At 34.5% G+C, this 17,500-nt stretch overlaps 1 protein-coding gene across 1 annotated transcript in view; it reads right to left on the bottom strand.

Annotated features, from left to right (window-relative positions):
• Positions 1-3,986, bottom strand: part of LOC115225492 (acetylcholine receptor subunit beta-like) — a 35,249-nt gene extending 31,263 nt beyond the window's left edge. The window contains exon 1 of the mRNA XM_036513851.1: positions 3,905-3,986. Within this exon, the coding sequence (XP_036369744.1) occupies positions 3,905-3,986 (82 nt within the window). The remainder of the gene's footprint in view (positions 1-3,904) is intronic.
• Positions 3,987-17,500: the final 13,514 nt, after the last annotated feature.

Below are 17,500 nucleotides of genomic sequence, written 5' to 3' on the forward strand. Positions count from 1 at the left end.
ATAAACTAGATCTTACAGCTGTTTCAACCATGTAAATAAGAGTATCTCATTATGCTCATATTAGCCAGGTGTGTTAAGGTAATATGTGGTTATAAATGAGATACTTACATATATATCCCAAGGCCTCTTCAGAGATTATAAAGTACAATTCAAATATGAATATTAGAGAAGGTACACATATACAAGAATCAGTACATATACATAATATACACATACATGTAAGCGCATATACACATGCACCTACATATATATAAGTATATACATAATAATATACATATAAGGTTACAGTTAGTCAAATCAATATATTAGAATATACATACATACACACATCTACAAGAAAGTGTACATATACAAAGTCCAGAGTTCATTGTATTAAGTTACAAAGGCTATTAATATTATTATTATTAATATTATTAATAATAATACCAGTAAAAGAATATGTGCATCCTGCCATTCACAATACATAGTAGATGGAAAATATCACATAGAATACAGCAACAGCATAATATAATAATATAATAATATAATACAATACAACACAGTATAGCTCAAAAGGAATATTTTTTCTTTATATATGTTTGTTGAGCTATACTGTATGGTCACAATAATATTCACAGAGAATGCAGATACCTTACAAACCCTATGCACATCATCACAACAGTTGGTCAATAAGTTCCAAGTACTTTGACACGTTAGAATAAAGGAAAAAATATAAATCTAAAATTTATTCAATTTGGAGAAAAAGACTATCACTTATTATGAGTAGGCATAGTACTTATTAACTGGGGGAAAAGCCTTATTAATCAAGTGAACATATTATGGGTCAAAATATATACTAAGAGGGAAAATCAAAGAATATATACAAAATATATACTAAGAGGGAAAATCAAAGAAAGATATTCAAAGATTTAGTAGAATGTGATATTTCATAATATGAAGGGAGGTGACTTAGAAGAGTAAATTATTCAAATTTCATGGATAGTGAGTTGATATTAATGAATTAAAATATAGGATCTAATGGGAATAAAATTTATTACCTGCGGATAAAAGTTAATTAGTTAGGTAAAAATATCTTAGGTTAATTATATATTAAGAAATGGGAGTGAGATAATCAAGATTAACCAAATACTTTCCCTAGGGACATAGGATTAATGCTACTTAGTATTGGAGAACATTATGAAAAAGAAGAATTTAATTCTAAGTTTATAATGAAGTTTTTTAATCATTTATGGGTGTTAGACTAAAACCAGTATGGTATATTCGTTCCTATTTGGTTAAATATATTTTGTAAAGATATCTTAGACTAATTATATATTAAGAAATGGGAGTGAGATAATCAAGATTAACCAAATACTTTCCCTAGGGACATAGGATTAATGCTACTTAGTATTGGAGAACATTATGAAAAAGAAGAATTTAATTCTAAGTTTATAATGAAGTTTTTTAATCATTTATGGGTGTTAGACTAAAACCAGTATGGTATATTCGTTCCTATTTGGTTAAATATATTTTGTAAAGATATCTTAGACTAATTATATATTAAGAAATGGAAGTGAGATAATCAAGGTGAACTGAATAGTTTCTTTAGGGATATAGGATTCATACTATTTAGTATTCCTACTATTTGGGATTCATACTATTTAGGATTTCAACTAATTAGATTCATACAGTTTAATTTTAGAAAAATGAAGAATTCAATTTTAAGTTTGCAGTGAAGTTTTTCTTAGTCATCTATGAATGTTAAATTGAAAGCCAGTATGGTATATTTCTTTTTATTTGATTATAAAGAATTAAAATTTGAAAAATATAGGAATATTCACAAAATTATTATTTAAAGTATTTAAACGTTCGGTTTGTACGATGTATACAAGATGATCACAGCTCCAAACGGTTATTTAACAGATTTGTATTACTCTGATGTTTCAAAATTTCATAAGTTTCCATAGAACAAAGTTGACAACCACCCCTACTATTTCTATAAGGTTGCGCCCTTCTTATTATATCCCATTTTAGGTTGAATTCTATATCATTTGTTTTTAGTTCCCAAATTTTGCTAGATAATGTTGTGCAACCTGCCTTATGTTTGAGCCTAAAAGAGGAAAAATGATTGTTGAGACGTTTTTTAAAATCTACCGAACAACCGAAATAAAGAAAGCTATTGTTAGAAGTTATTATCGTGCATTTATAAAAAATACGTTTTGGACCGAACAACGACCAGATACCGGACATTTTGATCTAATCCTACAATTACAACTGGGGGGATAGTGTCCGGTACTAGAATTATTTAATGACAGTTCACTTTCATTACTTTCATAAATATATATAATGAAAGAGCACTCCGTCGGAACAGCTTGCTAGTGAAATTAACGTGCAAGTGACTGAGCAATCAACAGACACGTGTCCCCCTAACGAAGTTCTCAGGGAGATTCAGCGTGACATAAGGCCGGCCCTTTGAAATACAGGTACAACTCATTTTTGCCAGCTGAGTGGACTGGAGCAACGTGAAATAAAGTGTCTTGCTCAAGGACTCAACGTGTCGCCGGGAATTGAACTCACGACCTTACAATCGTGAACCGAATACCCTAACCAATAAGCCACACACACACACACACACACATATATATATATAGGCGCAGGAGTGGCTGTGTGGTAAGTAGCTTGCTAACCAACCACATGGTTCTGGGTTCAGTCCCACTGCGTGGCATCTTGGGCAAGTGTCTTCTGCTATAGCCCCGGGCCGACTAATGCCTTCTGAGTGGATTTGGCAGACGGAAACTGAAAGAAACCTGTCGTATGTATGTATATATATATGTATATATATATATGTATGTATGTGTGTGTGTTTGTGTGTGTGTGTTTGTCCCCTTAGCATTGCTTGACAACCGATGCTGGTGTGTTTACGTCCCCGTCACTTAGCGGTTCGGCAAAAAGAGAACGATAGAATAAGTACTGGGCTTACAAAGAATAAGACCCGGGGTCGATTTGCTCGACTGAAGGCGGTGCTCCAGCATGGCCGCAGTCAAATGAGTGAAACAAGTAAAAGAGTAAAAGAGTATATATATATATATATATATATATATATATATATAAGTTAAATAAAGTTAAGACGTTTTCACGTTTTTTTATGGTATTTTAACAAAATTAGCGTTTTCATACACAGTGAACTCATCAGATTTCAAATGTGTTTAACTGACAGTTCAGTCCTTGATAACTTTAGTATCTCTTAGAACGCTCCAACCAGACAAATTTTTCGAATGCTTTTTTGATCAATCCGTAAGCTCTTAAACATCACAGTCTGCCAGCCGTACTGATATTCTGCAACTTGTTTATATTTTTTAATCCACCTCAATAACTGGTTGTTATATAATTGCTGTTATTTCCGTTCAGAACAGGTTTGAACATTTTAATAAACCGTTTTTCTTTTATCTTTCTTCCAACCTGACTTGTGTCTTGTAGTTTGTGGAAAGGAAAAATTAGAAACGTTTTCTGACCACCTGTCTCTATACATTCGCTCAATGGAATTTGGCAAACATTGGTGTTCTGGATTTGTTATCACATCCTCGTCCAGCCATGTGTGATGCCTCAAAGACAAAAGGACCCAATTCGATATCAAAGGGGAAAAAGTTTAGAACGGCAGAGACCCTACATCAATGGAAGCGGGCGGTGCAAGCTCTGGGCGTAGCCGAGCGAGCTAAAATACACAGAAAGAGAAATGGGTCGCTGAATACTCGCCAAGATATCTTCACACCATACATCCATTTCGAGCGCTAATTGCTGCAAGCACACACACACACACACACACACACACACACACACACACACATGTACATACGTATACACACAGAGACATAACTATAGTGACAGCATTATTCGACAAGAAAAATTATTATAGACATGGACTAACCTGGTGTTTTACTTCCAATTTGCTGTGGCGTTAATACTGTCCAAAACACAGCGATGAGAAATATTTTAGTATGTAATATCATATTGACAACTATATATATATATATATATATATATATATATAATATATATATAGGGAGAGAGAGAGAGAGAGAGAGAGAGAGAGAGAGAGAGAGAGAGAGAAGAGTGAGAGACAGATAGATAGAAATAAAGATATTGGTGTTATGGTATGTGATAATATTTTTTTGTCAAACGGTTACAGAAGTTTCTCAAAGATTGAAATGTCCATGCATGGCACTCATCAGACAAATTGTCTTGGCATCCATAGAGTTTGCCGCTTTCTGTTGAGTGAATTGTAGTCCCATAAATAATATCTCTCTGTGCGTGTGTGTGTGTGTATGTGTGTGTGTGTGTGTGTGTGTATGTTGTGTATGTGAGTGAGTGTAACTTAGGTGACGTCCCAGTGAGTTCACACTTGAAAACTGAGTGGAGTAAGAGACTGACTCACTGACTCAAACTCATAACGATTGGATATCTACAATAACGATTGATATATGTATGTGTGTGTGTGTGTGTGTGTATGTATGTATTTATTTATGTATGTATGTATATATATATATATATAGAGAGAGAGAGAGAGCAAATCAATAGGTGGTTCATCAACTTTTAGACATTATATTATGTCAATTTATTTATTTATTTACTTAAATGACAATTACAAGAAGATACATACATGTATAACATAATATGGTTTACATATATATATATATATATATATATATATATATATATATATATATATATATAAAAAAAAATAAGAAAATGGAAATAAATCAATTAATTATCTAACCTCTAATTATATATATATATATATATATATATATATAAATGCACACGTGTGTGTGTGTGTGTGTGTGTGTGTGTATGTGTTTGTGTGTGTTTGCGTATCTCTATATATGAGTGTGTGTGTCTGTGTGCATGCATGATAATGATGTGTATCAACATAACATGCTAGTTAATTTGCTTGGCCGACATCTGAAGATAGTGTGTGTGTTGTTGTAATGGATATATGAACATACACCTTACATACGTGTGCGCGTGTATATATGTATATATGTATATATGTATATATATATCTGTGTATGTATATATATGTGTGTATATATATGGTGAGTGGTGATTATAAATCTGTTTATATATCAATAAAGATTATTGCCTATTCGTGAAAGTTAACTTTCAGATTCATGTGACTGAATGGATGTCTGGTGTGTAGTGTCTGCTGTGCAGATGCATGTATATATATATTCACACACACACACACACGTATGAGTGTGTGAGCGCGCGCTCGCGTGCGTTCGCGTGTGAGTGTTATGTATCAAATTGAATACAGAACCGAAGGAGCTACCAACAGTTTCATGCCTTCATGATACTTGAGTAGGTATATTTATAAAGTTCGTTATCTACCTTAAAGCAATCTTTCAGGCTCTGTTTATGCATTATATATATATATATATACATATATATATATACGCCATGATAGATCGTTAGCTACTACACGCATTTTTTTCTCTCCTTGTTTTTTTCTGTGTATCTTTCTGTCGAAGAGCGTAGGTTCGAAACGTAAAAGACTTTTTCTATTTCTATTCCTGAGCGCTATACTAATACCTTTGTTTGTTTGTACTCCACCTGCCTTCGTCTTTTGTTTATTTTCGTAAACTTTCCCTTTATATATATATATATATATATATATATATATATATATATATTATATATTATATATATATATATATATATATATATATATATATATATATATATATATATATATTATGTGAAATAGAAAGATGAATAATCTTGTAGTAGATTAATCAAAAGTTTAACCGATACCTTAGTAGCAAAAATCACAGCAGTAAACAGCACGGTTGGAGGTACAACCATATGGTGTTGCAACCGTGCGTTGGTGCGGATAAATGAAATTAAAACATTATTGGTGAATTGAAGAAATGGAGCTGAACGCAGATTGAACAGAAATCGTTTTATTTCATTCTACACGTGTTTCGAAAGGCACAAATTACCAAAATCCGATTGAATAATGGGACCATATTGTGTCTTTCTCTTCAGGAAGAAAATAGGAAATCCGTTGGAAAAACAAAAACAGAACAGAGGCGGAGCAAAAACAAATCGAACTATGCTCCTAAGAGCCAGAACAGAGGCGGAGCAAAAACAAATCGAACTATGCTCCTAAGAGCCCATGGCTCTTAGGAGCATAGTTCGATTTGTTTTTGCTCCGCCTCTGTTCTGTTTTTGTTTTTCCAACGGATTTCCTATTTTCTTCCTGAAGAGAAAGACACAATATGGTCCCATTATTCAATCGGATTTTGGTAATTTGTGCCTTTCGAAACACGTGTAGAATGAAATAAAACGATTTCTGTTCAATCTGCGTTCAGCTCCATTTCTTCAATTCACCAATAATGTTTTTATATATATATATATATATATATATATAATATATATATATATATATATATAATATATATATATATATATATATGTATGTATGTATGTATGTATGTATGTATGTATGTATGTATGTATGTATGTATGTATGTATATAAGGATAAGATCGTTAATTTAAATATCGATCTTATTAAGTGGCCAGTATGGGAATAAAAACCTTTAAAGATAATAATCATTAAAATTATAATTTAGGGTATCTAAGAGATACCACCACACTGGAAATAGCAGCCAAAACCTGACTCTAAAACCACATTAAATGCTCATACAGCACCAAGAGATAAGACAAGGGGACAAAATAAACTAGCAAAAAATTACTGGATAATTTCAGATCCCGGATATCTGACTATGCATAAAAAATGCTTTGCCTCATCAGTGGAATATACACAGATAGTAACATAAATACACACATATATACATATAACATATGAATACTTACATATACGAACGTATACATACATATATATGCACGTATGCAACATGACCAGTTTAAATTGTCCGCCTATAACTCCTCGTGCGAGGTTAAAATATCACCGCAGTAAATACAATGACGAACTAAAAACAAAAATTTACACAAATAAGGATAAGATCGTTAATTTAAATATCGATCTTATCAAGTGGCGAACATGAGAATAAAAGCCTTTAAAGGTAATAATTATTATTAAAATTTATTCGTGTATCATATGTATATATATGTGTATGGATAATATCAATGGTGTGGAGAGGGAAGGCTGGTATGCATGGGCGACTACTGGTCTTCCATAAACAACCTTGCCCGGACTTGTGCCTCGGAGGGTAACTTTCTAGGTGCAATCCCATGGTCATTCATGACCGAAGGGGTTCTTTAAAATATATATTTGCTTACCCATAAATACTGCTGGGGCTCTTATTACGATAATTTCCACAGCATGGCGGTCTACTGGCGCACTTCAGTTAATGTAGTTGACTGTATTTTATTTAGGGCTATAGTTTTAATAAGGTCTGTCCTGAGTTGCCTCTCTTACCTATTTCCCATTGATAACAACTAAGAGGTAGAAACATCGATGTCTGAAAATCTTGTCACGTGGCGACTCTAGGCAGTAAAGTATTTTTTCACCTCTTTATCATATGAAAGAATCTTTCTCTACGGCAACTCCAGTGAATTTGACCTTTAGTACTTGAAATATGTCACAAACATGCTTTAACTAACCTTAACTTTGCTTATATACATACATATATATATATTCTATTATTATTATTTTTTTCATTATTTATTACCTTAGACCTGATGAGTGACTATATTTTTAAATAGTATTATTTTTAGTTCGATTTAATTTTGAATCGAATCGATTTTATTATCTTTATCTATTTGAAAATATAGCCATGAAACGTGCGTAGTCTTTTTACTGCAATTTACTATTTATTGTACTTTATTGATTTAAAATAAGGTTTTTTTTATCGTATATGTTTTCTATATGGTGTGAATAACATCTTTCTTTATTGAATTGTTTAATAATGTTTTTTCTCTAAATTATATACATATATTATATATTGTAAAATTTGATTTAAAATTGTTAAATTGAATTTTTCCCTGTAAGTTTTGAAATTATATTCCCTACTACTACTACTACTACTACTACTACTACTACTACTACTACTACTACTACTACTACTACTACTACTATTACTACTATTATTATTATTATTATATATATATATATACATATATATATTCTATTATTATTATTTTTTTTCATTATTTATTACCTTAGACCTGATGAGTGACTATATTTTTAAATAGTATTATTTTTAGTTCGATTTAATTTTGAATCGAATCGATTTTATTATCTTTATCTATTTGAAAATATAGCCATGAAACGTGCGTAGTCTTTTTACTGCAATTTACTATTTATTGTACTTTATTGATTAAAATAAGGTTTTTTTTATCGTATATGTTTTCTATATGGTGTGAATAACATCTTTCTTTATTGAATTGTTTAATAATGTTTTTTCTCTAAATTATATACATATATTATATATGTAAAATTTGATTTAAAATTGTTAAATTGAATTTTTCCCTGTAAGTTTTGAAATTATATTCCCTACTACTACTACTACTACTACTACTACTACTACTACTACTACTACTACTACTACTACTACTACTACTATTACTACTATTATTATTATTATTATATATATATATATACATATATATATATATTTCTTTTAGTTTTCGTCTTCTAAATGCACTCACAAGACTTTAGTCAGCCCCAGGTTATTGCTGAAGACACTTGCTCAAGGTGCCACGTAGCGGGACTGAACCTAGAACCATGTGGTTGGGCAGCAAACTTTTTACCACACAACCACGTCTTTATATACATAGAGGCGTGTGGCTTAGTGGTTAGGGAATTCCGTTCACGATCGTAAGGTTGTGGTTTCAATTCCCGGTGGCTCGTTGTGTCTTTGAAAATGACACCTTATCTCACGTTGCTCCAATTCACTCAGGGCGTGCCCACACAGACGAGCGAGAACAACATGCCAAGGAGAAGTCGGTATTTTTAGCACCTGAAAAGACAGAGCCTGCACAGATTAACGCAACACAACTTGATACTCAATATCTTACCCTTAAGGTACAGCTGCAGGATGGGTCGAAACGATCGTAGTGCTGTATAAAGATTCGCACTAAATCCCTCTTCCTTCTCCCTCATCAATTATATATATATATATATATATATATAGTGGAGGCGCAATGGTCCAGTGGTTAGGGCAGCGGACTCGCGGTCGGAGGATCGCGGTTTCTATTCTCAGACCGGGCGTTGTGTGTATTTATTGAGCAGAAACACCTAAAAGCTCCACGAGGCTCCGACAGGAGGTGGTGGCGATTCCTGTTGTACTCTTTCGCTCCAACTTTTTCTCACCCTCGCCGCCTTTGATAAAATTTACAATTATGACAAAATTTCTAAGCTTCACACCGCTTGCAGTTATGGGCAAGTTCGTGACTATGACCAAGCTTCTGGCTATGACAAGCTTACAACATATGCAGCTATGACTTTACCAGCTGCTATGACCTCCATGATTGTAAAGACCTCGCTTGCTGTAAATATCTCGTCTGCTGCAATGACCTCACTTGGTGCATTTACCTCACTTGCTACAATGATGAAGCTTATAGTTATGAAGCAACACGTAGCTATGACGGAGCTTTCATCTATTACAAAGTTTGTAGTTATGACCAAGCTTGCAGCTATGTCCAAGAATACTGTTACGACTGCGCTTGACGCTGTGACCAACCTTGCAACTATGTTCAAGTTTGCAATTATGACCAAGCTTGCAGCTATGATCAAGCTTGTAGTTATGATCAAGCTTGCAGTTATGATCAAGCTAGTAGCTATGACCTGGCTTACAGCTGTAACCAAGTTTGTAGCTATGACCTAGCTTACTGTTATATTCGCGCTTGACTTCGTGACCAAGCTTGCAATTATGACCAAGCTAGCAGCTATGACCAAGCTTGCGGCTATGACCTGGGGTGCCGCTGTAACCAAGCTTACAGTTATGATCAAGATCGCAGCTAAAACCAAACATTCAGCTATGATGCATGCTTGCTTGTGCGATCAAGTTTAAAGCTATGTCCATGAAGGTACCTCGATTTTAGTTATGACATTATTTGCAGCTACAAGCCAACTTCTGTCTATGACCACGTTTGCAGCTGGGACCAAACTTACAGTTTTGACATCGCTTTCAGTTACTGGGAAGCTGGCAGTTATCACCTCGTTTGCAAATCTGACCTCACTTGCAATTATGATCAAGTTTATAACTATGAGCAAGCTTGCGAGTATGACCAAGCTAAATGATATGACTATGCTTGCAATTATGACCATGCTTGTAGCTATGACCAAGGTTGCACCTATGACTACGTTTGTAGCTATGATTACGCTTCAGCTATGAGATCGCTTGCAGCTATGACCAACCTTGATCTAGTTCCAGCTAAGACCAAGTTTGCAGCTATGACGAAGCTTACAACTTTGACCGCACTTTCAGTTACAGCCGAGCTTGCAGCTATGACTTTGTTTACAGCTACGACCAAGCTTGTAGCTATGACCAAGCTTGCATCTATGACCAAGCTTGTAGCTATGACCAAGTTTGCAGCTATGACCGTCTTTGCAGCTACGACCAAGCTTGCAGCTATGACCAAGCTTGCAGCTATGACCTTTTTCGCAGCTATGACCTTTTTCGCAACTATGACCTTCTTTGCAGCTACGACCAAACTTGCAGCTATGACCTTTTTTGCAGCTATGACCATCTTTGCAGCTACGACCAAGCCTGCAGCTATGACCAAGCTTGCAGCTATAGCCAAGCTTGCGGCTATGATCAGGCTTTCAGCCATGACTTTGTTTGCAGCAACGACCAAGCTTGCAGATATGACCCAGCATACAACTATGTCGGAACTTCCAACTTTAACCAAGCTCGCAGCTATGACCAAGTTTACAGCTATGACACAACATAAAGCTAGGATTAATTCACTTGCAGCTATGATCCTACACGCTGTTATGACAAAGTTTACGGATCTGACGAAGCTCATAGTTATGACCACACTTGAAGTTGGATCCAAGTTTACAATTATGATCAAACTTGATTTACATGACGAAGCTTGCAGATATGACAAACCTTGCAGCCATGACTAAACGTGCAAATACAGTCGAGCTAGGAGGTATGACCCAGCATGCAGCTATGACGAGACTTGCAACTATTACCAAGCTTGCAGATATGATCAAGATCTCATCTATGACTTAGCTTGTAGTTATTACCTCGCTCGCAGCTTTGACCAGGATTACTGCTATGACCGCAATGAACGTTGTGACTATACTTGCATCTATGACCAATCTTTCAGATATGACCAAGCTTGCAGCCATGGTCAAACCTGTATATATGACCTCGTTTGTTGGCATGAACCAACTTAGGGTCATGACCTCGTTTGTAGTTATGGCCTCGCTGGCTGCTACAACCAAACATTCGGCTATGACCACGCTTGCAGCAAAGACCAAAGTGGCAGCTATGTCAAAGCTTATACATGTTACCTCATTTGTTGCAATGACCTTGCTTGCAGGAATGACCACACTTATAGCTATGATCAGACCTGCAACTAGGACGAAACTTGGAGCTGTGACTAAGCTTGTAACGTACAACTATGACAAAGATTGCAGATATGATATCACTTGCAGCAATACCCCACTGGCAGCTTTGATCTAGATGGAACTAAGACCAAACCTATAGCTGCCAAGAAGCTTGCACCTATGGCCACACTTACATCTACGGCCATGCTAACAGCTATGACCTCGTTTGCAGTTATGACTAAGCTTGTATCCGTCACCAAATTTACAGCTACGACTTCATTTCAGTTATTAGCAAGCTTGTAGCTGTGACCTCGTTTGGAGCGATGACCCTGTTTGTAGCTATGATCAAGCCTGTAACTATAACGAAACTCACAACTATGACCTCGATTTTAGTCATTATAAAGCTTGCTGCCATGACAAAGCTTGAAGTTATGACTTTGCCTGTTGCTATGACCACGCTTTGACCAATTTTGCAGATATTTTGAAGACTGCAGCCATGATTAAACTTACTGCAATAACCTCGTTTGTAAGTACGAACAAGCTCATTGCTATGACCAAGCGTGTAGCTATGATCCTGATTTTAGTTATAACCTCACTTGCTGCTACAACCAAACTTCCGGTTACAGTTATGAACAAGCTTGCAACTATGACCAAGTTTGCAGATATGATACAACGTACAGCTATGATTAATCTCACAGTCGTGAGCTCACTTGCGGCTATGATCCTACACGCTGTTATGACAAAGTTTACGACTCTGACGAAGCTCATAGTTACTGCTTTCAGTGCTGACCTCGTTTGTAGCTATGGCTGAGCTTACAGCTATCTCATAGTTTACAGCTATGACATCGCATTTTATTATTACTAAGCTTGCAGAGATGACCGAGCCTGAAGCTATGATCAAGTCTGCATATATAACCACGCATGCAGCTATGACCTAGTTTGCAATTATGATCAAGCTTACAGCTATGACCAAGCAGGCAGTTTTGACCCTGCTTTCGGTTATTACTGTCTCGCTCCTGTGACCACGCATGCAGCTAGGACCTCGTTTGCAACTATGATGAAGCTTACAGCTATGACCAAAGTTACGACTTTGAACAAGCTTGCAGTTTTGACCAAACTTACAGCTATGACTTTACTTTCAGTTAATACCAAATTTACAGCAAGGACCTCGTTTGCACTGATGACTCCGAATGCAGCTATAATTAGTCTTCCAGCTTTGAACCCATTTGTAATAATGTGCACAGGTTCCAACCTCAACAAAATTTGCAATTTTGTCCATAACTTCAGCACTGAAAAGCTTGCACTTTTGGCAAAATTTAAATATTGGGTTGTCCGGAAAGTTCGTGCCGATTTATAGTAGCTTACCTTTCAACATGGTTGAGTCCATAAAATAGGATTTGACTACACCTCCATTTAGAGCACAGTTTAAGCTATCTTTTCGTGGAAGAAGGTTTATGTTCCTATAACCTGTGTTAATTATGTAACCCTTTAAAATGGAAGATAAGAAAGGTCATTTTCGGCACTTGATGCTTTGGGAATCAGACAAAAATTGCTGCAGCTCGGCTGGGATGTGTTACCCCACCCTCCATATTCACCAGATATTGCTCCTTCGGATTTCCACTTATTCAGGTCTCTGCAGAACAATCTTAATGGTAAAAATTTCAATTCCTTGGATGACGTAAAAAGATACCTTGATGAATTCTTTGCCATGAAACCACCTCATTTCTGGGTAGAGGGTATTTTCAAGTTAAAAGGAAAGATGGAGATGCATTGTGCAACAAAATGGTTCATATTTGGTTGATTAAAATGTAACGGCGAGTATTTATTGACCTTTTTCTTTCCTTTAAAAATCGGCACGAACTTTCCGTACAACCCAATAGTATAAAAAAATAAGGTTTTTCATCTCATTCGTTTAATGAGATCTTCAACTTTCTCGAGGAATATCCAGAGATATAGTTTATTCGGTGGTGATACCTTGATGAATTCTTTGTCATGAAACCGCCTCAGTTCTGGGAAGAGGGCATTTTCAAGTTAAAGGAAAGATGGAGACGCATTGTGCAACAAAATGGTTCATATTTGGTTGATTAAAAATAGAAAGTATTTATTGAAAAAATGAAAACAAAAGACAACAAAAGACCATCTTTTCATTTGAGTGGTAAACTTAAATTTATTCAAATAATAACTGATCTACAGTAATTAAGAGAAATTGAAACAAAGTATTCGAAATTAAATTATAATTTTCTTAAAAATATATGAACGTTTCTGTAAGTTTTAATTTAAATGAATTAAATTTGACAAAAATTTTATTAACAGAAAAATATATTCATTCATCCATCAATTATCCATTTTGCCTATCTATCTATCTATCTATCTATCTATCTATCTATCTATCTATCTATCTATCTATCTATCTATCTATCTATCTATCTATCTATCTATCTGTCAGTCAGTCTGTCTGTCTATCTATCTACCCATCTATCTATCTATCTATCTATCTATCTATCTATCTATCTATCTATCTATCTATCTATCTATCTATCTATCTCTTACTGTCTATCTACCTCTGTCTGGTCACCCATCCATCCATCCATCCATCCATCCATCTATCTGTCTGTCTGTCTGTCTGTCTGGCTATCTGTCTGTCTGTCTGTCTGTCTGTCTGTCTATCTACCTATCTATCTATCTATCTACATATCTGGCAATTTCACTGATCTACAACCAAAGCGACGCCACATTCTCTGTCTTTCTACAATCTGATTAAGGACAAATGTGCGAAACATTTAATGTTTCACCCTTCACTACAGCGGAACCTATCGAACTCCCTCTCTATGGATTGCTTCTGAAGCAAACCACCACAGATTTTATCGTATTGCTAGTGTTGTTTAGTCAGCCTACGTACGTCTCGGATGTGTTTGTGCTACACGTTCACGCTATATTTTTGCTACATGTTTTGCATCACATGCTTTAGGTATATGTCTACGCTACATGTTTTCCCGTGTGCTCCAATAACGTTTATATATTTGCTTCATATGCACTTTTTTTATATCAAAATTAATCTGACTGAAATTATAGCAGCGAACTGAATTCAAAAGAAGTAGTCAGGTAACCAATAAGCATGCCTTGCTCCTGACTCTTAGTCACGTATACTTGTTCCTCTACTCTCTACCACAATACAAACTGCATGTCTTCTACTACAAAGTCTTTACACACACATACACTCCTTCATTCTTTTATACATACATGCATACGCACATGCATAAGCACAACCACACACACACACACACACACATATATATATTATATATATATATCCATGCATTCATACAAACATTTATACATACATGCACACACTTACATACATACATACATACATACATACATACATACATACACATACATACATACATACATACATACATACATATATATATATATATATATTATATATATATATACATGCATTCATAAAGTTTTAATGCAATATTATGTATGTATATATATTGATATATGTATACTATATGTTATGTATATATATATTTGTATGTATGTGTTTATGTTTCTATGCATGCATACATGTATGTATGCATAAGCTTCATACTCTAAGTTTCTCTCTCTTACACACGCACATATATATACACATACACACGCACATATATATACACATACACACGCACATACACGCACACACACGTGCACACACACACACAAGTGCACATACACACACGTCCACACACACACACAAGTGTACACACACACACACGTGCACACACACACAAATGCACACACACACACACGTGCACACACAAGTGCACACACACGCACACAAATGCACATACACACACACACATAAACTCACATACACTTACAGTCATACATTCGCAGAACGTAACCGGTCTTGATTCTCCTGACTACTATCGCAGAGTCCAACTAATATACTTAACATAATGTAGGGAGATTCAGAGCTGTGACATTAAATCTAGAAAACAGAAAAAACTCTTATGAAACAAATATATATTTGTAATATATTTTAGCTATCTTCTATATAATTATAACTTCGTCTCGTGTTTTATTTATGCTAAAGTTTCTGCAACTGGTTCAGCCCACCTTTTATACATTTCCTTAAAAAGGACGTTGTGTGCTATCCGCGTGTTTATACGGGTTTCTGTTTACATGTTGTCGAGCACAGCTTGTATATAAATTAAAAGAAAAATAAGTGTCTTCAGCCTGGCTGTAGATATGTTTATTTAGATCACTAAGTAAAACCACACACACACACACACATACACAAAATCAATCACGTGCACACGCGTGAGCACATATACACACACATGTACACACATGTACGCGAACTGATGTTCAGAATAAAACGTAAAAAAACAAGGAAAAACACAAAATGTTCACTCAAATGTTTTTTTCATAATCTTTAAATAACATTTTCATATTAAATAAATATATTTATCTTCTAACTGTTAACTTACGTGTTTAATTTTGGGGCGTGTATCTTTTGTGTGTTTGCGTTTATACATTGAAGTGTGTCAGGTGTGTACACAGATATCTATATAATTCCATGTATGTATAATTCCATGTATGTATAAACCGTTTGTGTATAGTGTGCTTAACTACGTACTTCCAGGATTACTCTATATAAATATCTAGTATAATATATATATAATGTATATTAACATACATATATAATGTATATATTGGCGTCAAATTTTGGCACAAGGCCAGCAATTTGGGGGAGGAGCTAAGTTGATTATATCGACCCCAGTACTCAACTGGTACTTATTTTATCGACCCCGAAAGGATGAAAGGCAAAGTCGACCTTGGCGGAATTTGAACTCAGAACGTTCAGACAAAATACCGCTTAGCATTTTGCCCGGCGTCCTAACGATTCTTCCAGCTCCCCGCCTTATATAATGCATATATATATGTGTGTATATAATTTATATTTGTATATAATATACTTATATATATTTTGTTTTGTGATTATATTTTCGTTGTCTGTTGAATTTTTGCTTTCAAACCAAGAAAAAATTACAATTTATATTAAGTAGGTGCGTTGTTGTTTCTGTTTTATTTTCCTAAACAGTAGAAGTGGTTCCCCTAATTTTCAAAAATACATTAATTAATTAATTAAATAAATAAATATATAAACCCAGAAATGTTTAATTAAATCTTTCTTTCTTGGTAACTTTTATACTTTTGGTTGAAAAGTGGGGACCAAAATTTAACTGAATTTTCGATTTTTTTGTGTTTCAATTAAAAATTTTTTCATTTTTTTTAAAGGAATTTTCACATTTATATATGTTTTGTTTGCTTTGTTTGTGTATTGTTTCCTTTAATATGTTTCCTATATAATTTTATATATATGTGTGTATATATATATAATTATAGTTATAGCTGTATGAAGTTTCCAATTTTTTTTTCTCAAAAATACGATGATTAATGCCGATGATAATATAGAAGCTGCTGTAGCTGCTGATGATGATGGCTGTTGCAATTATTATTATTATTATTATTATTATTATTATTATTAATTTTACTCTATTAATGAGGTTGTTATTTAGGTGCAGAGTCATGGAGAGGTGTTTGTCACATGCTATATATATATATATATATATTTGTGTGTGTGTGTGTTTATGTGTGAATGTATTTATGTATACATACACGTGTACAACTCCGCTTATTGTTGTTATTATTGTCAAACGCATCGTCGGTGTTTGTATAGTTGTTATAGTATATTTCATAAGTCAATTCATATTAAGTTGACCGTATACACGTGTACAACTCCGCTTATTGTTGTTATTATTGTCAAACTCATCGTCGGTGTTTGTGTAGAGTATTGTTGTAGTTACAGTTGTTATACTATATTTATTTCATAAGTCAATTCATATTAAGTTGACCGTATACACGTGTACAACTCCGCTTATTGTTGTTATTATTGTCACACTCATCGTCGGTGTTTGTGTAGAGTATTGTTGTAGTTACAG

Source organism: Octopus sinensis, linkage group LG27 (genome assembly GCF_006345805.1).
Source record: "Octopus sinensis linkage group LG27, ASM634580v1, whole genome shotgun sequence".
Taxonomy (NCBI): Eukaryota; Metazoa; Mollusca; class Cephalopoda; order Octopoda; family Octopodidae; genus Octopus; species Octopus sinensis.